This window comes from Peromyscus maniculatus, chromosome 7 (assembly GCF_049852395.1).
Source record: "Peromyscus maniculatus bairdii isolate BWxNUB_F1_BW_parent chromosome 7, HU_Pman_BW_mat_3.1, whole genome shotgun sequence".
Classification (NCBI taxonomy): Eukaryota; Metazoa; Chordata; class Mammalia; order Rodentia; family Cricetidae; genus Peromyscus; species Peromyscus maniculatus.
The window spans coordinates 48165608-48190665 of NC_134858.1; the positions used below are offsets into that span (position 1 = coordinate 48165608).

General features: G+C 40.3%; 2 protein-coding genes across 11 annotated transcripts in view; one reads left to right on the forward strand and one right to left on the reverse strand.

Annotated features, from left to right (window-relative positions):
• The window catches only part of Sik2 (salt inducible kinase 2), a 109408-nt gene extending 100514 nt beyond the window's left edge, over positions 1-8894 (reverse strand). For 3 of the 9 annotated variants that reach the window (XR_013052475.1, XR_013052474.1, XR_006074089.2), the window contains exon 1: positions 8512-8839. Coding sequence is in view for 4 of the 9 variants with exons in the window: in XM_076575355.1 (XP_076431470.1) it covers positions 8512-8646 (135 nt within the window). In the remaining 5 variants the exon portion in view is untranslated. Of the gene's footprint in view, positions 1-8511 lie in introns of all 9 variants that reach the window. The other 6 variants (XR_013052476.1, XM_042280919.2, XM_042280917.2 and 3 more) reach the window with 4 other exon arrangements.
• Positions 8895-8923: 29 nt separating this feature from the next.
• Btg4 (BTG anti-proliferation factor 4) overlaps positions 8924-25058 on the forward strand; it is a 125213-nt gene continuing 109078 nt past the window's right edge. Inside the window, exons 1-3 of one of the 2 annotated variants that reach the window (XM_076575359.1) lie at positions 8924-9120; positions 9271-9442; positions 9559-9606. The gene's annotated coding sequence lies outside the window, so the exon portion shown is untranslated. The remainder of the gene's footprint in view (positions 9121-9270; positions 9443-9558; positions 9607-25058) is intronic. The other variant, XM_076575360.1, reaches the window with a different exon arrangement.

A 25058-nucleotide genomic window follows, 5' to 3' on the forward strand; every position in this document is an offset into this window, starting at 1 on the left:
ATTAGAAGATAGGTCAAAATCATATAACAGAATTTGAGAGAAAGGAAATTACATAAAAAATAGCATAGTTGCTGGGTTGTGGCGCACGCCTTTAATCTCAGCACTCAGGAGGCAGAGCCAGGCATATCTCTGTGAGTTCAAGGCCAGCCTGGTCTACTGAGCGTGATCCAGGAAGGCACCAAAACAACACAGAGAAACCCTGTCTCAAAACAAACAAACAAACAAACAAACAAAAAGCATAGTTATTTTTATTAAGAAATTCTGTGCATATATTTTACTCAAGCTTTAATTTTGAAAATGTGTACATGTGCATCATGTAAATGCAGGTGCCTGCAGAAGTCAGAAGCCACTGGGTCTCCTGGAAGTGGAGTTGGACACCACTACTCCTTATGTATGACAACTGTAGGAGGATTACGCTTCTCTAAAGCAAGGCCTATGCTGGGACACTCTGCTCAGCCTTGGTATAGGGAGGAGGGGACTGGACCTGCCTGGCTGAGTCTACCAGGCTGGGCTGACTCCCCAGGGGAGACCTTGCCTTGGAGGAAGTGGGAATAGGAGCTGGATTGGGGAGAGGGCTGGGGAGTGGGAGAAGGGAGGATGGAGGACGGGGAAATCCATGGCTGATATGTGAAATTAAGTTAATTATAAAATAAAGATATATTATAGCAGGCTAAGATGGGTGGAATTATTAGTAGGCATATGTGGCTTAAAAAGGCTTTCCTATGTTTAAGGTATGGCTGCCAAAGTTGCTCTGAAGGTTGTCTCCATTCTGACCAGAAAAGAGAAAAAAGCTCTCAAAGGTCCTCCTGGGAGATTTTGATGGGCAGGCCTCACTCATTTCATTAGTTAGAACTCAGTCACATAACCACATCTAAATGTATGGGGCACAGAAACAGCCCAGCTAATGCTCAGATGTAAGAGTGGGATTTTTGATCCACAAGATCTCTGCTGAGCTCGACAGAGCTCTTTGCCAAGAACTTCTCAGAAATGAAGTAATAATGGCGGTGGCTCTGCCAACGGCATAACACTTCTTAATTTTACAAGACACTTCAATGCATTTTATCTCATTTATCTCTCAATTCTGTCAAATACATGGAAGAAGTAGGATAAGTGGAAGCTGATGAAACTGAGATTCAAAAGGCATTACACATTAGCATTCATGAGGCCCTCTGTCCAAACCCCAAAACCTTTCTTGGCTCCACTCATCTCCCAAAAGAAGAAAGTCACATCATCTACAAAGGTTCTAAAGCTCTAGTAAGTTAAGGTGAGTGAGGGGACAGACAGACAGATACTACAACCTCATGTCTTCTATTCCAAATTCAATCTCCTTGCTATTTAAAAAAGTTCACTCATCACACATTTATTGTATGCCAAATACTATCCCTCAGCTACAGAAACAATCAGACAGGATTCCTATTCTCCAGGAACTGATCATGTCTGTGAGAATGACTGATTAAAAAAAAAAAAAAACAACTTTGGAATTTCTCAAAGGCATACTTAAAGTCTCTGTTTATTTCAAAGGTAAGTAGAAACTTTCTCTGCATACCACTCCCTACTTTTTAATAGTTCTAAACTTAGGACAAGAAGGTCAAAATGATTCCGTTAACTGAAAGACCTCTTTGTTGTTAATGGAATCATTTAACTCTTTAACTCCATTATATACACAGTCTTTTAAAAACAAAGTGGGTTTACAGCAATAAAAATAGTATTCCTTCCGCAAAAGCAAGGCTTCCTCTCTAAAGCAGGATGACACACATAAGAAATCAGAAAGACTATCACTTTAGAGCCTATATAAAGTAGCTGACTATTCAACCATAGACATACTCAGGAAACTGTGAATTTAAAACAAAAAATGCCATTTTCACCTTTATATTAGCAAAAAGTAGATGCCTACATAAACTAAGTTTTGATGAGACAGTCATTTTTGTAGAAATTTGGTATGAATATGAATAGATTATAAGTTTCCTAGGAAGCAACTCAACAGTCTTTATAAAGGTCCTTAAAAATCACATATCCACTAAGCCTGAGGACTTTGGTGCTGAAAAAGAACCCAATGGGAATAATCTGAATTAATGACAAGGGCTTCCATGTAAATAAATTAAATGTATCACTAAATACAAAAATACAAACAGCTGAAAATAATTATATGAACTGAGACTTTTTAAGACTATAAAAGAAGTGATTCAAAATAACATTCCACTTTAAAAAGTTTCAACAATTCTAAAACAAAAGACAAAGCAATTAAAAGAGAGCCAAAGAACACCACCAACAAAAGCTATTTACAAGAGAAATGCAAATAGCCATCACATAATACCACAATCAAAGTAATCCAAGAAATACAAATTAAAAAAGCAAAGAAAATGTAAGCAATTTTGTCTACTGGAAAATAAAAGTAAAAAAAGAACCCAATAGAGTAGTATTCCTTAAAGTGTTCTTCCTAATGGTAATTAAACCTTTTGTAGAGGGAGGGTATTGTGGCATCTCAGGCCATACATAAGACAGGTAATGGATGGACTCTTCCATCCAAGAATTCCATTGTGATGGAACTGCTCTGAGGAAACAACCAGGTATGCAAATGTATGGAACACTCAGAGTACTGCACTTAGAGTACTTTATTTTCAGTAATAGCAAATTAGGTAAATAAAATATGGTCAGTGACATGCAAGATGCCTCCTAATGCTGCCTCAGGCAGTGATACTCAACTTGTGGGTCACAATTCCTTGGGGTGGTAGAGCGATCCTTTCACAAAGGTTGTATATCACATATCCTGCACATCAGATATTTACATTACAATTCACAACAATAGCAAAATTATAGTTATAAAAGTAATTTTATGGTTGGGGTTACCACAGCATGAGGAACTGTATTAAAGGGTTGCAGCATTAGGAAGGTTAAGAACCACTGGCTTAGATTTTTTTTTTAAACTTGGAGATGTTAATAACAAGTGAAATAAAACACACAGGTTATATGCACAGTGACATCTATTATATTGCAAATGTATAAAATACAAGTGAATTAAGAGGGTCTGCTCCATCTCCTGAGTTTTGAGAGCAGAAGTGAGAATCTTTAGTTTCTTCTCTAGGCTTTTCCCCAATGGCTATATAATGAGCAGGCCTAACTTCTGTAACTGGGCAGAACTGTGTGGACAGTGTTTACTTTTAAGAACTTAAAACATAGTAGGATTGTCCCTAGTTTAATTTACTAAAGATGCATCTCTTAATGTGTCTAAAGAACTTTAAATATTTTAAAATAGTTTCTGATGAAATTCCCCTTTGTCTTCCAATCTTTTAACTATCATAATTAGATATAAAGAATATTTCTCTTTGAACGATAGAAAGTATTTTATGTGAATATTTAAATGAAAACACTTTTACAGAAATTGCTTAAAAAAGATGTAGGAGGAAAGGTGAAAGGTCTACTAAAAAAGGAAAAAGAGGTACCATAAGGAATTTTGTAATCCATTTGAAGCCAAGGATGCTGTAATCAGCAGTGGGTCATAAATCAAATGTCATCATGTGGGTCGAAGGAGGCCAGTTTCATGATTTCCAAATAAATGTTTTCTTAATTGCCTGGTGCCAAGATAGAATTCCTTAGAGAACTTAAAATCAGAACACACTAAACTCTGTTAAAGTTAAAAATTTCTACAGAGCAGAGAAATTTACACAATTCAGGACCAGCTTAGTGGGTAAAAGCACTTGCTATTTAAGTCTGATGGCCCGAGTTCAAATCCAAGGACCCACATAAAAGCTGAAGGAGAGAGCCGAATCTACACAATTGTCTGTTGGTTTCCACACGTGTGCCATGGTGCCATCGCATGCACATATCCCTCCCCACATATCTCTCTCTCTCTCTCTCTCTCTCTCTCTCTCTCTCTCACACACACACACACACACACACACACACACACACACACACACACTTAAAAATTAAAAATTTATACAGCTCTAACTGTGAATATTTGTTTTCCATTCCCCAAAAGAAGAGATGATTTTAATAATATTTAGCAAAACAATTTGCCAGTTATTACTTGTTTGAGGACCAAGAAACTAGAGAACAGTCCAATGTCAAATCAGAGTCCTATTTCAATATCCAAGAGAAGATCACATACAAGCCTAGATTCAAATGTTAGTGGCTAAGGTATCTGGCCACAGATCCTCCTATTACAGCTACTTCTTGAAATCTGGAGTATTTTTGCAGCATAAGACTAATACCAAGGCTACTGAAAAGAGTTGTAGAATGTCAAAGCAAAGTTTAAAACCCAACTGTATTTAAAAGACCTCTTAAAGAAATACCATGCCAGGGGCTGGAGAGAGGGCTCCACTGGCTGCTCTCCCAGAGGACCCAGGTTCAGTTCCGAGTACTCACATGGTAGCTCACAACTGTCTCTAACTCCAGATCCAGGGGATCTAACACCATTGCACATTAATTTTTTAAATAAAATTAATTATAAAAAAAAATACCACGCTCATGGGTTAATACACCTTTTTTGTTCTACCCTTGCTATAAAAACATAATTTTGAACTTTGCTTTTGGAAAGCATTAAGAAATTCTACACTTTAAGGTCTGTGAATTATGCCTGAACATCCAACTTGCAGAATGCACACAGTAAACTTTTCAGTGCACAAAGGAAGTTTTCGGACAGGCTTTGACAATCATTCTGAGTCCAGTTCTCTCAGGGGTAAGTAAGCAGCCTAACCCCTAAAGGCCATGAATAAGGTAACTTTCTGAAACATTTCCCTTCATATGACTTCAGAGGTAGCAACACAATAAGTATGGTATTGAAGAAAAATAATAATGATGGTTATCTCTGGGTACTGACAGTATAGGTAATTATTTTCATTTATCTGTACTTTTAAAATTTTCAATAATAAAAATGATAAAGTAATACAAATTCTCAAATGTAAAAATTATATCTTCTCACTTAGTCATTTGTCTTCTGAAAATTACTGGCAATTTCTTCTCCCTAAAAATATTTACGACACAGACACTGACTATGTACACAATTGTGTTCCCTGTCAGTTGTTGAAAACTGGACATGATAAAATATTCAGTAAGAGTCCTAAGTAAAATGGGTTATGTACAAGGTAGAATACTAACCTACTAAAACGCTGTTATAAAGTTATATACAATAAGCAAAATGTGTGGGCACAGACATGGATCATGTGCTGTCATCTAAAAAACAATGCATTAAAAATACTAAAAGGCAATGTGACATGTTAAGAACAATGTATTCCCTCACTTGCGGAGAAACTATATACTCTTGGTGTACCATGCTCTCCTTTATTCTTAATATTTGCTGTACTAAACATTCTTTAATAGAAAATGGGGTGCTTACGGATACAAGTAATTTTCCTAGAATTTTACTTAGACCAAAAAAAAAAAAAAACCAAAACCAACAAAAACAAAACAAACAACCCCACCTCGAACTAACTCGACAGTTAACTAGACGGGAAAAGTTGTTCCTAATAAAGTATTTATGAAACACTACTCAAGGACATTCATAGAACAGAAAACTAGCAACCACTATTGCCCAAAATAGTTTAATAGCCTAAATGGTGTTATTCTTTTCCCATTGTGCTAATTTTATAAAATTAGCTTCTGTAATTCATAAACCAGCTCTGCAAAGATTTTATGAAGTATTATATTAGGAAGTTGGATTCTACCACCCCCTTGCCTTCCCTTTTGTGTGCAAAATTTACAGAGCGCTAGCACATGAATAATACTGCTTCAGATGACGTAATTATATTTTTTGGTGTTAAGTCATTTGATAGCTTAGACCAAAATTAATGTCTCTTTTGTATACTATTTTTTTTTCTAAAAGGGAAACAGACTTCTCCCAAGCACTACAAAAATATATACCTTTGTTTTCATGATTGATATGGAACAGAAGATGAAGAGCCAATAAAAAATAAAAGTATTCATGATTTGAATGTTTAAATTAAGCCCTAAGATTTGTCTTGGGGGTGTCAAGATGGTCAGAGAGTAAAGACACTTGATTCCAACCCTGATTATCTGAGTTTGACCCCTAGCCCCCACATGGTGGAAGGAGAGATCCAGCTCCTGCAAGTTGTCCTCTGACCAACATGTTCACTCTTACACACACACACACACACACACACACACACACACACACACACAAAATGATTCTTCTAAAACACATAAAACTACAATGCTAAAATACAGTATATAAAGGAGTTTCCATAAGCAGGAAACACAATCATATTTGCTAAAAGTTTTCTTTATACTATATTAACTTCTCACTGTAATTAACTAGATATAGTATATTAAGCAGTGATAATCTAAAATAACGTAAGAGTTAAAATTTTCACTATTTTATGGTGGTTCTATTTATCAGATACAAATATTCAGTAAATAAAAAATAATTATTCCTAAAGAAAAAACTCACTGAAAACAAATGTTATACTTTTAGAAACTGAATCCAAGCTCTTACTAAGCAAGTCTTCATGAAACTTCCCTATAAAACTTCAGAGAATACTCTGCAAACTGAAACATCCACAAAGACTTCCTTACAGAACTGCTATACCATTTCATCTTTCTATGCCTTAGTATCGGCAATCACAAAGCTACCACAAAATGCTCCTACCTGCCCACTATAAAAATAGAACAGCACGAGGGAAGAGGAATCTCTAGGCTAAACTTTTAGCTTTTAACATAAAATAATTTTATACACATATACTACACACACACACACACACACACACACACACACACACACACACACACTCTTACTTTAGGATCTGCAAGCTCTGCCATGATCTGACAGGTGTCTTCAATCAAATGTGACCTGACAGTCACAGGCAGTGTTACTCCACAGTGCCCCCTAGCTTGCTTCCTACGAAATATCAGTTTGAAAGGGACACCATGAGGACTGTGACCCTTAAGAGTGTCAGTTACCATGAGCTCTGCTTAAACAGCTCTCATATACCACTTTAACTCAACTCTGTCTGGCAAATAAGAGCTGACCACCAAATATTGCTAATAAGAAAAATAGAATGAACTATCAGATTTGGTATCCAACCACACAACAATATAACCAAAAAGTTCACAGACTCTGTAAATGTGACATTTTTGACAGTTATTGAAAAGGACTAAAAAAGATACCAATTTAAGGTATTTCCTCTGTATTTAACACAGAGGCAAAGGTACGACAATTTGGCCATAGCTCTTTACAAGAACGAAACAACTATATTCATTAAAAAAAGTGCCGGGATCATATTAAGCTATGTAAAAATTTGGTAACGTCAATATACTCATATTATCATTACAAACAATCTAGATTCATAACAAGGTAAATTTATGAAAGGAAAAACTTTGACCTTGGTACTGATGCCCTAAAGAAGTCAGATTTAGGTGGTCCGTGAGGCAAAACAAAAAGTGAAGACCTGTCAGACATATCTTCCTTTATGAAAATGGACATGAAGCAAAACTTCTTAAGAGCAACTGCTAAGAAAACACTCAGGCTTTTAAATGCCCTTCACCTTACGTAAGTCATCCTAGGGAGAAAAGTTCTACATTAAAAGGCTAGAACGTTCTTAAGAACGTACTAGGGAAAAAACCCGGACGAGATGAAATCTGGGGAGAGAAAATGAAAACCTGTGAAACTACAGTGGCACTCACAAGGCAGAATAGAGTACGTCAAAACCACTAGGTTGTAGTCTAAAAACCGGTTTTGTTTCGATCGTTTTTTCCAAGGTATTTAATTTGCACGTCTTAAAATAGAGACCCCGAGGAGAGCAGCTTGAGGCAATAGAAGGAAGGGGGTGGGCTAGGTAAGAACAGAGACTTGGGGAGAAAATATGTGCGGTGCATTAGAATGCTCCATGGAGTGGGGATGCTGGAGTCACTGCAAGGAAGCAGTTGAGGGCTTTCTGAGGAGTCCATCTGATGTGGCTGGCTTAAGGAATGCGTGCTTGGAGCCAGTATGCACACCTGGTAAAGGGACAACCCCAGACGACGGTGCAGAGCTGAGATGACCATTTTTAACCAGTTCTATTGTCTGGAGTATTAGATATACACCTCCGGCAAGGGATCAAGCCAGTCAGGCACCGAATCAGAGACCCTGCGGGCCCAAAGCAGAGAAAATGGACAGCGGTCCGTCCGCACCGGTCGGGTCCGCGGCGCCCCCTCCTCGCCCAGCAGCGAGGGACTCCTGGTCCGGGCCGCGCGCCGCGTCCGCCAAGTCCGGGAGCTGCCGGTCCCCTTCTCCCGCCGGCGACGTTGGTCCCCGCGCGGCCCCGGAGTACCGAGACTTCCCCTCCCACCCCACCCCCAGCCGAAAGCCGGGAAGACGCGGAACTTGGGCTTGGGAGCCGAGGCCACAGACCAGGTCCCCGGGTGGGAGGCTCGGGACGGAAGCCAGTGTGGCTTCCCAGGGACAACCCCCCCCCTTTCCCCGCCGACCTGCACCCCGCGGTCCCCACAGTGCCAGGCCCGCCGTCCCCCGCCCGGGGCGCAACCACGCCACGCTCCCGCCGAACCCCGGAGCCGCACCTCCGTCTTGGTGATCCGGTGCCGCCCCAGCTTCACCACGGCGAAGTTGCCCTTGCCCAGCGTGCCCTCGATGTCGTAGAACCCCACCCGGACCGGCCCGCGCTGCAAGTGCCTCGGGCCATCCGCCATGACCATGCTGGGCCCCCGCTGCAGGACACGGCAACTGGAGCGCGAACGAGCGGGCCGGCGCGGAGCGGCGCGGAGCGGGCAGGAGGGCGGCGGGCGGCGCGGCTAGGCTCTGGGCGACGGCCGCGGTTCTCGCTCCAGAGCTGCTTCCCTCCCGCCCCACAGGGCCCAGCCAGGCGCGCGCCGGCGCTGACGTGCGCCGACGTCAGGGGGCCGGGGCAGGGGGCGGGGGCGGGCCTCCACCGGTCACCATGGCTACCGCAGCAGCGCCGACGTCAGTGGCGGGAGGGAGGGGCGGCGCGCGGCTCGGGCGGGCACTGTGCTTCCGGCCGCGGCGCCCAGCTCAGCCTACTCCGGCCTCGCCGCGGCCGGGGGCGGGGTCGCCGTCGGCTCCGCCCCCTTCCTCCTGCCTTCCAGCAGAAGGGCAAGAGCGAGCCCTGGTGGGCCGAGCGGAGGGTGCACCGCGCCGCCGACCCGTCCCGGGTAGGGTCGACCCGCGTTCCCCGCCCGCCAGCGGCCCTTCCCGCCAAAAACCCCTCCGGCAGTAGACGGCTGCGCTAAATTTGGAGCCCCAGGAGCGCCGTGGCTGAGCAACGCGTTGCTCACAGCCTCTTTTCTTTGTGTTCTTTTTAGCCCCCTCCTCGTTACTATATAAATCTCTCCACTTTTTGACGTCTGTGAGGATTCCTACTCACAGCAATCGGTCACTTACAAAAAAAAATGTCAGCTCTGAAGAGACCCTAGAGATGACTTATTCCTGAATTCAGAATTGCCAATAGGCTTCGAAGCCTGGAACCCCTGAAACGTAGGCACAGTTTTTACTTATTTGAGCGTGTCCCTGGGGAAGAGGGAACCATATCTTCTGTCATACTTCCTCAAACTGGGAAATTGTAAACGCTTTACTATCCAATTTATTTCCAGATGATGCAGCAGGCTGCTAGAATGAAGGGAGTTGCCAACGTCACACAGGTAATGCTAGAATTCTAATTATAAACTGTCACACCAGTCTTCCATATGGTGACCTAAGTAAACAGCAACATTTTAATATCTTGAAATATATTATGTGCGTCCAAACCTTGGTTCCCGGGTACCCATTCTCCATGAAAAGGAACCCAATTCGTTAGGAGTAACGATTCAGTTCGAGGCAGACAGGGAAAGTTTAAGATGCCCTTGAAAGAACTTATATGAGTGAGCAAGGAGACTTCGTGTAGACAACAGGAAGAATGTGTCAAAAGAGAATACAGCTTGAAGGGACCCACCATTGCCAAATCTCAGACAAACTGAGCATCAGAAATGGACAATTTGGAAACTGTTCATTGGAAATTGTTGTACATTACAACACATATTACTTTTACATTTTATTTATTTTGTGTAGAGGTCAGAGGACAGGCTGAGGGAGCTGGTTCTCGATTCCACTATGTGGAGTCTAGGGAACTGAGCTCAAGTGGCCAGGCTTGCTGCAGGTGCCCTTACCCAGTGAGCCATCTCTTGGGCTCTGCATTGTGGGTTTTTTGTTGTTTGTTTGGAGACAGAGTCTCACTGTGTAGCCCTGGATAACCTAGAACTTGCGTTGTAGACCAGGCTGGCTCATACTTTACAGAGGTCTGTCTCCTGAGTGCTGAGGTTAAAGGCAGGTGTCACCGTGTCTAGTCCATATTAATTTTTAAAAAGGAACCAGACTGCATATTTTCACTTTAACTTTTTTTTAGACAGGTCCTCAGAAATGTGGTAGATGTGATAAGCCCCCATACATATCTATTTCCACTCCTTTTCTTTTTCCTTCTCTTTTTTTAGGAAACTGAAACTCAGATCCTTATATATGCTAGGCAAGTTTTGTATCACTGAGCTATGTTCTCAGGCTTAACTTTTAGGTTAAGTATAAAGACAGGATAAGTGAGAAGAGGATGTAGGTAGAAATTATAAACTCACCATTTTGTGGCTGTTCCTAATAATTGGTTCAGACAAGAATTATCAATAGGCATTAAAGTAAAATTTGGTTGAAGAGTAGGGTATGCATACAGTCTCAAAATATCTTTGGATTTTAAAAATCATTATAAAGGATTAACAAAGGTACCTTTACAATAGAGAAATCTGACAGACTCTTTCCTGAAAAAATGACCCAAGTTACCAATGGGAATTAAATGACACAAAGAGCCCCCTGATATGAGGTACCCAGGACACATCTCTTAGGTGATATCTGTAAAAATGCATATTCTGAATCTGTCACAAAGGAAAAAAAATCAGAAAAATATAAACTGAGGAAATCGACCCCCCTAACTATCTTGTACCCTTAAAGATGCCATTGTCATGAAAGAATGCCTGAGGAAGAGTTCTAGATTCAAGTCTTAAGAGACATGCCACTAAGGGTGGCATATGGTCTTCGAAAAGCATGTTACCAAGGAATCCTGTCAGGGCAATTGTTGAAAATTAAATTGGGTTGTATGTTAGATAAAAGTATTGCTTCAATGTTGATTTTTTTAAAAAAAAATATTTATTTTACTTTTAGTTGTGTGTGTGTGTGTGTGTGTGTGTGTGTGTGTATTTACATGCATGTGTGAATGCAGATGCATATGGGGTCCCCTAAATAGCTAGAGTTACAAGTGGTGTTGGGATACCTGGTGTAGTGGTGGGAACTGAACTCAGGGCCTCTGCAAGAGCAGCACTCTATTTTAACCACTGAGCCATCTCTCTAGGCCTCAGTGCTGACTTTCTTGACTCTAATCATTGTACTGTGTTATGAAATAAAGTATCCTTATTAAGAAATACACACTGAAGTATTTGTGGATTAAAGTCTGTGATGTAGGCTGTAGGTGGGCTTTTCTGTCCCACCAGCCAGCTCCCAAATAACCACACAGAGACTTACTATTAATTATAAATGTTTGGCTGGTAGCTTAGGCTTGTTACTAACTAGCTCTTACAATTTAAATTAACCCATATTTATTAATTTATGTGCTGCCATGTGGCTCATGGCTTATTACCTCATCTTTTATATATCCTGCTTCCTCTGTGTTTGGCAGGCAACTCTCCCTTCTTCACAGTGTTCTCTCACTCTGGCTCTCCCACTTAACCTCTTCTTGCCTAGCTATTGGCCAGTTGGCTCTTAAACCAACAAGAGCAATACATTTACAGTATACAAAAGGATTATTCCACAGCAGTAGGCCACTTATTTGCAAATAGTTTAACAAAGATAGAGAATGACAAATGTGTCAAATGTTAAACTGAATCCAGGCAAAGGGTAGTTAATTGCCGTTCTTACAACTTTTCCGTAGGTTTAATCTTTAATGAAAATTAACCTATGTGTATTTATATATGTAAGCGTTGCAGCTCAGATAGAAAGGTGTCCTGGCAGTTGGAAGCCAAGGAATACCACAATGGCACTGTAAGCATAGCAGCTTATAGGCCTGCTCCAGGGAAAGGTTTCCCCGGTGTAACAACTCTGCCTGGAAGGGGAGGGTTTGTTACAGCCCTGCTCAGGTCCTGTGAAGTGTAAGAGCTCTGCTCCACTTAAGGGAAAGTTTCCCCAGTGAAAGTGTTACAGCTCTGCTGAGGTCCCCTGGAGTCTAACAACTCTGCTCTGCTAGGGTAAGTGTTACCGTTCTGCTCCCCTCCTGCTCCAGTGAAAGTTGTTACAGCTGAGCTTCCCTTGGGCGAAAATGTCACACCACACAACAAACCTCACTCAAGAGATTTATTGGGGAGAATCCAGGAGAGTGGCTGCCTCTAGGGTGAGGTGGTAGCAGACTGAACAGGATACAGAACTTCTACAGGGTTCCTTGGGAGGCAGGGCTTTCCAGGGTGGTTTGGGATTGGTGGGATTTAATGCTCAGGGGGCGCAGGGATTGGTGGGATTTTGTACTCAGTGACCTCAGGGATTGGCAGGATTTCAATTCCTCTTCCTAAGTCAGAGGGTGTTTTTCCTTGGCCCTTTTCACCCTATAATGTACACATTTTAAACTTAATTTATTAGTGTGTGTGTGTGTGTGTGTGTGTGTGTGTGTGTGTGTGTGTGTATTTGTTGACACAGGAGGTGTGGAGAGGTGTGCTCCAGGGGTGGCTCTCAAATCATCAGGCTTACATGCCAAGTGTTTTTTACCCACTAAGCCTTCTCACCATCCTTAATAGTGTAATAATCTCTCTCTCTCTCTCTCTCTCTCTCTCTCTCTCTCTCTCTCTCTCTCTCTCTCTCTCTCTCTCTCTCTCTGTGTGTGTGTGTGTGTGTGTGTATTTTACTGGGAATTGAACCCAGGGCTTCCAGGTATGCTGAACAAATTATTCTACTACTTACCTACATCACCAGCTCTGATCACGTTTTATTTTCAGTGCAGTGTTTGCTGACTGTTGGGCCATCCACTGCTCTTGTGCTTCTAGCTTTAATTCCCAAAATAATTCTCTACTTTGCAGCGAGGTATATTGTTTTGAACGTTAGGGGAGAAGTGGGAGAAGGCCAAAAGATTGATGCAGATTTATAGATTAATGAGGATGGTACTTGAGGTGCTTCTAACTAGGCCAGGAGCCCACATACGTACCTCAGTTTAAAGATAATTCCTAGTTAGATACCTATATATATATATTCGTTGTTCTGGGGGTGGGTTCCTTTGGGAATTGATAAAAAGCCACTTACTTCAGAGCCAGAGAGTACACACAGACTCACTAAAAATAAGCAACCTCCTCTTTAAAGGCCACCTTTAAAACAGAGATTGACTCACTTCTCTCTGATTATTTCAATCAGATAATTAAGCCAACCACCTACTTTCAGAGTCTGAGGATAAGATCTGGCTTGAGGCCTGAAGGAAAAGAAAGGACTAAGAGAGGGTACCAAAAGAGTTCTGTCTTAGTGTGCCCTGTCTACAGGTTACAGGAAGAGAGGTCAGAGGTAGGAAGAAGTGCACCAACACCAGGTTTGCCTGTATGGAAATGCAGTGGGTGTGTCATTGAAAATGACTAGTAGGTTGTAACTGTCACTCTGAAGAGCTCTATGTAGCCTAATTTACTGTTCTTTAACTCCGGACTGCATGATTCAGCTTTATTTCTCTGTTCCAAAAGATGTGCTTCCTGTGGATTGTTAGCTATAATAGCGATTATTAATTCCTTTTAATTACGTTTAGTATTCATTTGTGTATGGGTGCTTGTGTGTGTGTAACATGCCATAGGATGCATGTGGGAGTTTCTTTTCTCCTTCCAGCACGTGAGTCCTGGTGACTGAACTCAGATCGTCAGGCTTGGCAGCAAGTGCCTTTACCCACAGAACATCCTTCCTGCTTCACATCTTAGCAGCTGTTCATTTCATCTAACTCCTGCTTTCTTTCTTCTCCTCTTCATCTCTCTCCTTTTCTCTTTGTATGCACCCATCTCCAAGGGGTGAAGGCTGAGGGGAAACAGAAAGAAAAGCACTTCTGGCGGTCAACTTTGCAGCTCTGCTTTCAGTATAAGTGAGGGAGAACAATTGAATGACCAGATTTTTAATTGTATGACATTGCAAATGTAACATTCCCAGACGATGCTGTGAGTCCACTCTATTTGTTACTAAGCTGAGTAAAATAAGTTAGCACTTCTAAAGGTAAAAGGATGTGAATATACAGAGAAAGAAATGAGGAAAGTAGAGTGAGACTGACAAGAATTAAGTCTACAACTCAATTAGCATGAATAAAATCAACTTACAAACAAGATAGGAGAGGAGTTGACGACAAGCTGATGAGGAGGTGGCATGAACTGGAGGGAGAAGCGACTTCATGGCTCACCGTGCAATACACACATATTCTGCTGAAGAAAATCAGCTTGTGCACTTGGAAAACAAGACATAGACTATTTGTTCCTTGATTGTGAATGTCTGCATTTCTTCCCCCTGTTTTATCATCTCAGGACCAAAGGCAGGTCAATATGCTAGTAACTTAGGATGGGATTTAGATTCCATTCAAGTGAAAAATGGACCAAGTTTATTAACTATAATTGTTTAGATGGTTTTGCTTAGAAAAAAGTAGGTTACAGTGGTAGGATGAACACTACATTTTTATAATAACCATGGTAAAAGTGTAAGAGAAAATCCAAATCTCTAGCCCATGCCAATTCCAAGTACCTGTTAGTATAAAATAAAGATGTTTGCGAAACAAGCATCAATCAGACAGTTCACTGGACATGTTTGTAGCACTATATGTAAGAAACTATTATAGAATAAACTAAAAGATTGAGATTCCTTGAAGGAAACCTGCTTCATGATTTTATTTTTTGAAAGCTTTCGTGAAGTAAAATTACTTTTTATTTAAAAACTATATATTTACTATGTACAGTTTGGTGGCTTTGGGCACATTTATATGTATATGGATAAAACCCATCAGAGTTATCAAAGTAATAACATGTCTACATCTCCAAACCTTTCCCCTACTTCCCTTTTGCATGAGAAGTAAGAACACTTAAGGTTTAGTCTAAAATTGTCAGTATGGTGTCCAACTGATCTCCAGAATTTATTCATCTGTGTAACTGGAGCTTTATACCCATTGCACAGTTCTTTCCCCTTCTGTAGAGACCCTGCCAGTTACCAGCCAGCCTTTTGTTTCTGTAAGTTTATTTTGACTACTTTAGATACTTCATATGAATTGGGAGTATCTATAGTAGTATCTGTGCTTCTGTGACTAGCTTATTTCACTTGGCGTAGTATCTTCCGGGTTCTTTGGTGCTGTTCATAGCAGGATTTCCTTTGTTTTAAAAGTGGAGGTAATATTACTGTATTAGTGCATGAGCTTTTTGGAACCTAGTGCCTATGCTGAGACACTTTGCTTAGCCTTGGTGCAAGGTGGAGGGGATGGACCCGCCTCAACTGAATGTACCAGGGCTCTGCTGACTCCCCAGGGGAGACCTTGCCTTGGAGGAGGTGGGAATGGGGGGTGGATTGGGGGCAAAGGCTGGGGGGTGGGAGGAGGGAGGACAGGGGAATTCATAGTTGATATGTAAAATGAATAGAAAATTTCTTAATAAAAAGAAAAAAAGAATAGAACATTTTAAAGGTTAGAAAAATTTTAAATCCTTATTTGAGAAGTTCATCATATGTCAACATTTAGCACAATTAAAACAAATCTAAAACTAAAAAAATTACTGTATGCATCATATTCTTTATCATTCATCTGTTTTATTATTTATTTATTTATTTATTTATTTATTTATTTATTTATTTTGGTTTTTCGAGACAGGGTTTCTCTGTGTAGCTTTGTGCCTTTCCTGGAACTCGCTTTGGAGACCAGGCTGGCCTTGAACTCACAGAGATCCGCCTGGCTCTGCCTCACGAGTGCTGGGATTAAAGGCATGCGCCACCACCGCCCAGCTCATCTGTTTTTTTAAAAAAATATTTTTTATATTTTTGTTTTTGGGGCGAATGTGGCAGTGCATGCCAAGGCTCTTGTGTGGAGGTCATAGTGGGTCCTGGAGGTCAAACTCAGGTCATTAGGCTTGGGACAAGCTCCTTCACCTGGGGAGTCATCTCACTGTCACTCTTTTATCTGGTGATAATTAGGCTGTTTCCATGTCTTGGCTATTGTGGATGCTGCTGCAGTGAATGTGGGAGTGCAGATGTTGGAGATCTTGATTTCAGTCCTTTAGATAAATACCCACGAATGGCCTCATTTTATGTTTTTGAACCTCCATACTATTTCACATAATGGCTGTATTATTGACATTCTCATCATCACTGCACACAGATTAAAATTTCTGTAATCTTCCCCCCCCTTAGGGTTTAACAGCCACCTGAACAGATATACAGTGATATCTTACTGAAGTTTTGATTTGCTTTTTCCAGTGACTAGTGAAGTTGATCACCTTTTCATATAATGATGCCTATTTATATTCTGTCTTTAGGGAGATGTCTATTTGCACCCTTTGCCTGTTAATACTTTTTACTGCATTTTATTTATTTATTTTGTGTGTGTGTGTGTGTGTGTGTGTGTGTGTGTGTGTGTGTGTGTGTGTGTGTGTTCTCTTTCTTCAATTGGGTCCTAGGGATCAAGTTCAGGTCATCAGCCTTGGTGGCTAGTGTTTTTACCCATTGAGACATCTCACCATCTCATTTCCCTATATTTGAATCAGTCTATTTGGTTTGTTTTGCAATAGAATTATAGGAATTTCTTATATATTTTTGACAATCACCTCATACTAGATATGTAGGGTACAACTTTATCTGCCATTCTGTACCTTGCTTTTTCATTCTCTTACTTCCTTGGCTCTGCAGGAGCCTTTCAGTGGCATGTAGTACTACTTGACGATCTTTGTGCTGGCTGTTGCTTTTTGCTGTCAGAGCCAAGAAATCATTGCTGAGACTAGTATCAACACTATTTCACCTGTTTCCCTCTTGGGGTTTGATGCTTTCAGGGTTTATACTCAAGGCTTTAGCTCACATTGAGTTGATCTTTGTGTATAGCATCCAGTTTCAGTCGTTTGTCTGTGGCTACCTAGATCTCCTAATACCGTTTGTATAAGAGACCATCCTTTCTCCATTGTGTTCACTGGGCACTTTGTTGAACATTATTTGACCCCACATTTGTGATTTTATTTTAGGTGCTCTATTTTGTTCCATTGGTCTCTATTTGTTTTTTATGACAGTATTAGTACTGTCTTAATAATTTTAAAATCAGAAAGTTTGAGACGTCCAACTTTATTTTTGTTTCTCAATATTGTTTTGGTGATCCAGGATCTTTGTGATTCCGTGTAAATGCACATTCTTCCCAAGTACTCATGGATCATTCACAGAGACAGAGCACACTTAAGTAATAAAACAAGTCTTAAAACACTTAAGAAGATTGAAACATGTCTTCCAGCCACAGTGAAATTAAACTAGAAATCAGTAACAAAAGGAAAATTATAAAATTCATAAATATCTGGAAATTAAACAACACATTTCTGGAAAAAAAAACCCAGTGGATCAAGAAGAAATTGAGATTAGAAAATACCTTTTAAAAGTGTTTTATTTTTTTATGTGTATGGGTATTTGCCTCATGTGTGTATCACATGTATACCTAGTATGTGCAGAAGCCAGAAGAGGTCATCAGATTCCCTGGAACTGGAGTTATAGAGTTGTGAACTGCCATATAGGTACCAGGAACCAGACCCTGGTCCTCTGCAAAGAGCAGCCAATATTCTTAATTTCTAAGCTATATCTCCAGCCCCAAGAATAGAAAAGATCTTAATAAAAAGCTATAAAATAATTAGAGGTTTGAAAACAACTGAGACAAGAGAAAAATGAAACACAACATACTAAAACTTATGGAATGCAGCACAGTAGTACTAAGAGGGAAGCCTTTGGTTCTTTTAAAGGATGGGGAGCCAGGCCTTAATTTTTTTAAAGTTTGGTTTTTAGCTATGATAAGTCTTCTCTAAATGGAAGTATCTGTAGTGTTTATCATTTTATCCTGTGTTCTCCAGACTCCAGATTATTAATGTTTAATAATTATTAATTCTCTCTTGGACTATTGTTCTCAAAAGTCAACACAGGTACACAGGCCTATAATCCCAGCACCCAAGAAATGAAGGCAGGAGGATATTTAGTCTGAAGCCACATGAGCTACATAGCAAGGCCCTATCTAAAGCAAACAACAACAAACAACAAGAAAGCCAACCAACCAACCAAAGAAAGAAAGAGTTTTTTAAAAGCCCATGGAGAATTCAGAAATATCTAGCATTGCAGAATACTGGCCATTGACGGGTCCTTCTTTTGATCCTCATACTCATTTTAATTCAGCTAATGATTATGGTTTTAGTTTTTTCCCCTTTCTTTTATTTTTTATTTTTTATTTTATTTTATTTTATTTTTTCGAGACAGGGTTTCTCTGTGTAGCTTTGCGCCTTTCCTGGGACTCACTTGGTAGCCCAGGCTGGCCTCGAACTCACAGAGATCCGCCTGGCTCTGCCTCCTGAGTGCTGGGATTAAAGGCGTGCGCCACCACCGCCCGGCCCCCTTTCTTTTATATGTGTATGTGTTTGAGGGTCTGTGAGGGTCTACAAGTATGTGTCAGGAGGTACATGTGTATGTGTACATGTGTGTGGAGGCCAGAGATCAACCTCGGGTGTCATTTCTTAGGAGCCTTCTACTTAAGTGGGTTGGGCTAAGGTCTCTCATTGGGATGATGGGCCTTCAGATTATGTTAGGTGGCTGGCCAGTGAGCCTCAAGGATTCGGCCCGTGTCTCATCTCCCCAGCACTGAGATTACAAACAAGCACATTACTCTACCTAGTTTTTTTTATGGGGTGCTGGGATCAAACTTGGGTCCTCAAACTTGCAAGGAAAGCACTTTGCTCACTTAGCTATCTCCCCAGCCAGTTACTTTTCTTTTTAGCCGCAACATCCTATAGCTAAAATGAAAGACAGTTAAAGCCCCTAGGTCTTTAAAAATAACAATTATTGTCCTGGGTCATTTGTAAATTTTATACAACCAATTTTAAAGTGGAAATTCTGAGTTAAAATATCATATTGTTGATTTTGTTCATTGTTTCATATAACAGAATCATTTTGGTCCTTTACTTTTCAATCGATAATAGTACCTTTCCCCCTTTTCTTTCTTTGCATGTGTGTGCTTGTGATATGTATGTGTGTTTGCATGTGTATGTGCACACATGTATGTAGGTACATGTGCATGTGTGTCCATATGTGTGTGAAAGCTAGAGGTTGACAGCTCTATCCCTGCCTTAGCCAAAATGATGGCTCCTGTGACCTGTTCTGTAGTTTTATGATAGGTTTCCAAATTCCACTAGCATACTTTTCATATCTCCACCATGGTTATTAGTCTTTCCCCCCCATAATAGATAACACTTACATAGATTTATTTTTCTTACCAAATACCACTTATTGTTGTACATGTGCTTCATAGAATTTTTTACATCAAGGTCTCAGGTTAAGTTCTATTGTACTCACTTTATAGATAGACAGAGATTCTCACCAGCAAAGAAGTATGCAAAACCTTAATAAATTTGTATTATCACTCTTGGTACATGTAGGTTTATGACTAGATTGGTAAACAGGTAAATAGGACAAGGCCTGGGCCAGTTTAACTTCTATGACTTACTGCCTTCCATTCACTTGATTTGGTTTTTCATAGGCCACAAGTTCTGGGAAGATGCTATATTTTTACTGCTGGGATAAGATCTAAAGAGGCTCTTCATCATTCTAAAGCTAGCACAAGTTATTCAGTTCTTAGTTATTTTCTCCTTTGTTTTATCCCTATCTATTTCCTAATCTTTTCAACTCTACCAAGTCATAAACTTCCTTGAGGGTACTTATATCTTACTAATTCTTGAAATTCCTAAAGTTTTTATGTATAACTCACCAGATACTGTTTGGTTTGATATTTATTATACTCATGTTCTGGTGCCATAATGGATGCCAGGAATACAAGCATGAGGAAGACACCATTCCTGTTCATGAGAATACATGGTTTAGAGTTCAAACTCCAGCACGAATATTGCTCTACCATGTGTTAGAGAGTAACTTCCAGGAAGCTGCTTGATTCTCTCTGCCTTGATCATCGTTAATTAGTACTTCAGAGGATTATTGTGAGAAGGGTGGCTACATATCCAAATAATTTTAACTTAACACACTGACAGTTAGAGGGACCTCATGGGGGACACACTTAATTCAGTTTTGTGGTTCACAGGAAGGCATGCAATGAATGAACAGATAAATAAATAAATAAATAAATAAATAAATAAATAAATAAATAAATAAAAATCTGAATTTTTTAAAAAGCCTAGTAAAGCCAGATGTAAAACAATTGGGTGAGCATATGGAGAAAAAAAAAAGGAGGAGGAGGAGAAACAACAGTGGTCCCAAAGGTAGCATGAGACTGACGTGCTTAGGCAACACTCGCTGTTCAGAAATGTCCAGATTTAGTGGTGAGAGTGTCCACAGACAAAGCGGAAAGGTACCTGGAACCAGGTCATGCAGAACAGAGCGCTCTCATTCCCTCCTAGCCACACTAGCCAAGCAGTGGCTCCTAAACCCTCTGTGGAGAAGTTACTACGCTGTGGCTGGGAGGAAGCTGCTCCCAGAAATAGCGATGAATTCTATGGCAGGATGTGAAAGATGGCAGACAGAGAAATGCTGAAGATGCTCCATGCTGTTGACAGGAGTGAATAATTACTGAGAGCTTACCACTTGCTGTTCATTCTTCTGAGCCCTAAATAGATAAAGATGGGTAAAATAAGGTCTTAAGGCTTTAAAAAAAAACACAAAACAAAACAAAACCCATATAGACATTTGGCTTTTTAGTTCTTTTATATAGGGATACCATGAGCGACCATTAAATAACTTAGAAAAATCAATAGATGTGTCTGGAGCAAAATTAATTGTGCCCGGAACCAAATGTATTAACCATTGAGATACAGCGTCCTGAAAGTCAAGAGCAAAATCCAGGATGAACTATAGAGGTTGAAGTCAAGGACGTGGATAGTATAGCTAATGAGAATCTCAGGAGTGAAGAGAAGGCAGCAATCCTACAGTATTTGTTTAGCATTCATGGGTGAGCAGATAAAGGGAATTGTTGTTTCCACCAGAGAAGAAATGAAAGGAGAATGACTAGAGAGGGGAACACCTTGAAGACTAAGGGGAAAGAACTTAAAGGGGGAGGACTGCACGAAGGATTTCTTCCCCTCTCTCCCTCTCTTTTGAAGCAAGACAGAAACAGAAAGGAATTCATTTGGCTTAGTTGTAAAGAGATAACTGATGATCATTGTAAACGGTTTCCGAATTGCAGAGGCAGAAACCGAACTAGAGTTGGGTGAACAGTAGTGAAGGAAAATGAGTGTAGACTGATAGGAAACTTTTTGTAGAGCTGGGGTGTGGCTCTGTGGTAAGATGCCTAACACGTATAAAAGCCTGAGTTCCCTGCCCCGCCCCCAGCACCACAAACAATAAATCAAAGATGAAACAGTGTTCATCTTTGAAAAACTGAAGTTAAGAAAAGCATGCGGAGTGAAATGAGAAATTTGCCCTTCGTCGTTTGACTTTCTTCTTAACTGGGGGATAGTGTAACGGCTTTGGAATGAGCCGAAAGAGGGAAGTTGAAATTGAGGTGACTGGAGATAACTTGGAGAGGGCAGGGTGTCCACAACACAAAGGACTAGACAAGAGGGGAGAGGATTCACCTCCTTTGGTGCAAGTGGGGAGAGAAATGAGGACAGTTTGGGTTGCCCCAGGTAAGTGGGTAGTTTACAGTGCAGAAGTTCAATCTTGGTATTTATTTATTTTCTCTGTGAAACAGGAAATGAATTATCTGCAGAGTGTAACGGTTGGAGGAATTCAGGAAGCTTTAGATGAACTGTCAGATTTCAAAATTGCTGTGATAATAGGACAGGGAATTGATTAGGACTCATAGAAAACTTTCAGGGCCATAAGAAGGTCCAAGAAAATCTAGTGGGAACAAGGGAACTCTGAATTAGTAGGATCAGTTCATAAAGTCATGGTTGTTTTCCAACAGTGTTTGATAGCTTAGATGTCTGACTAAAACAGTGTGTCGAAGAAGCAAGAGTTGAAAACATTATCCTGTTGTCTGTGTAGAGACTGGAGTGAAGGGAGGCTAGGGAAATGGCTCAGTGGTTAAAAACTCCTGCTGTATTTTCAGAGGACTAGTGTTCCAGTCCAAGCACCCACTTTAAGCTGCCTGTGACTTCAGATACAGGGAATCCAACACCCTCCTTTGGCCTCTATGGGTACCCCCCACATACATACACACATGCATAAATAAATAAATATTTTAAAATAGCGATATGAATATAAGGAACAAGAAGACAGGATGAAATGGAACATAAATTAGATGTGGGTGATGAAAGATTTTGAGAAGGAATCATGTACCATGTTGGCGTATTTGACTTAGAAATTGCTTTATTATATTGGCAACACCCTGGGGATGACATCAAGAATGAATGACTGGAGGAGGAAGTTGCCTCATTCTCCACAATTTTCCACTACTAACCCAATGTTTGAAGAAAGTCCTTAATATGTAAGTGTTCAAAAACTGAGTAAACAATGCTTTCCTTTCTGCCTCCTTGTGTCTTTTCCAGTTTCCTTCTCTCTTACATATTTCATCCATTAATTATAATTAAGGCAAATTCTCTGAAGAAAAAGTACTGCACAGTACAACATTGCATAACAGAGATTCCTGGTTTAGTCTGAGGTCAAGAAATTTTCCTCAGGAAATGACAGTTAAGTGAAATTTGAAGAATCTTTTGGAGCTAGGCAAGGGATAAGATGTGTGGAAAGACTTACTACATATTTTCTGTGTATCTTTTTGTTTTGTTTTGTTACTTGGAATTGAACCTAGGACTGTGTGCATGCTGAATACTTCTTCTGTCATTGAGCAAACTCAGGGCCATCTCTAAATACCTTGGAATAGGAAAAGATGAGACTGTTAGTGATTAAGAAGGATGGGGCTGAAGAGCCAGCTAAGCCAGCTTACATTTGGTATAACATGTACTCAATCACAAAGTGCCTTGTGTCTAAGGATTGTAATGGGAAAAGCTGACATAATTGCTGTTAGCTGGTATGCTCTAGTAGGAGCAACAACAATTTTATAGGTATATGATTCTACATAGTGAGATTTGAAAGCTGGAAGATTATATTTGCTTAAACATCTCCTCTGTCACCCCACTACTTCCTGTCCATAATTCTTATTCCTTTGAATTAAACAAAGACAATGGAAAAGACTTCCAAAAACTATTAAAAAGTTGGTTACCTGGAGATAGCCTCCAAGTTTCTTTCATTTCTGCTCCTCACTTTTTCCCAGTGGAACTGCCATAACAAATGCCTTAGGTTAAGTAATTTAGAAATAGAAATTTAATCCAGGCATGTTGGCATATTTTTGTAATCCTAAAACTCTAGGAGCTGAGAGGCAAGCACATCATTAATTCAAGACTAGCTTGGGATATATAGCAAGCCTATCTAAAAAAAGGATAAAAAAGACTTCTTTTAGTTTTAGAGACTTATAAATCTAAGATCCTGTTGACAGCATATCTGGTGTCTAGTGAAGACTTACTCTCTGTTTTATCAATTCCTCTTGCTGGAAGATAAGGAAGAGAGGGGTCTTTCTCTGGCCTCTATCTAAGGGCATTGATCCATTCGTGAAGGCTTTGCCCCTGTAACCCAGTCATCTTCCAAAAACTTTATCTCTTAATGTGACCTTGGGAGATAGATCTCCACATATGAATCTGGGGGACACATGCACGAGTTTATAGCAATGAGGTTAACTGGGTATTTGAACAAAGAAAAATAAGCATAGCAGATACATAGAAAGCCAAGAATGGAGCAGATGATGAGGTGGGCACAACTGAGAAGGCCCTGCAGGATACTTGTTTTGCAGTTTTGTCGAATGCAAATCTATGTAAGATTGTGAATTTTTCCAAAATAGATCAATCTTGGAGGAACTTGTTTTGAACTGGTGTGTGTGTGTGTGTGTGTGTGTGTGTGTGTGTGTGTGTGTGTGTGTGTATGTGTGTGTGTTTCTATAGCCTGTGGCAAGAGACTTCTGTGGCAATTGACAGCAGAGGTTCAGACCACTGGTATGAATGTCACAGGATAACAATCAGGCATTGCTGAAATCAGGATGTGGAAAACCAATAGGGATCTCCTTACTGTTCCAGTCCTTCCACACACACCCCTCCCCAGGAATGGCGATTTATAGTCTGCAGGTGCCATCCCTCCAGGCTGCTTCTCTTTGGGGTGGGGAGTTGTAGGGTTAAGGGTGAGTCTGAAGGCGGGGCTGTAAACTGAAGAGTTGTGGTTTAATACCTAGCCTGAGCAATTAATTGTGGTAGCTTGTCACTTGGAGCTTTCTGCCCTACTGCTTGTTGTTCCTGTCCTCTGGAGCTCTGGAGATGTCGACACACATTGGGATCTGGTTTTTGTTTCTTCCCATTGCTTAGGCACAGGAGCTGATACCATCAGAGAAATGTATGCTCACAGGTCAAGAAATGAGGCACAACTGCTTCAAAAGTAATCGGCAACTGAGATGACAGATGCCATCAAAAGCAAATATGTTTGATCAGATGCTAACAAATACAGTGAATATTGGAAGTAAGCACTAATAATATTTTCAGATAGCATTTTATTATCAGCTATTTGAAGCTGTAGTACATGAAAATAGTGTTTGTTCAGAAACACAAAAGTAAACTCAGGCAAATAAAGAACTCAGAAATTGACCTGTGTACATATGGAGTGGCAGGGAAGGTCAATGGGGAAAGGAAGGGTTACTCAATGAATGGACTTGTGAATTTATGGAAAAAATGCTATTGATTCCTATGTCATACCACATACAAAATTATCTCCAGATAAATTAAGAATATGAATGTTAAAAGTAAAACTTTATGAGTTTTAATAGAAAACAGAGGTATATATCCTTTTAAATTTGTACTAGAGATGAATTTATTAAATAAATATATTCAAAAATCTGGGCTGG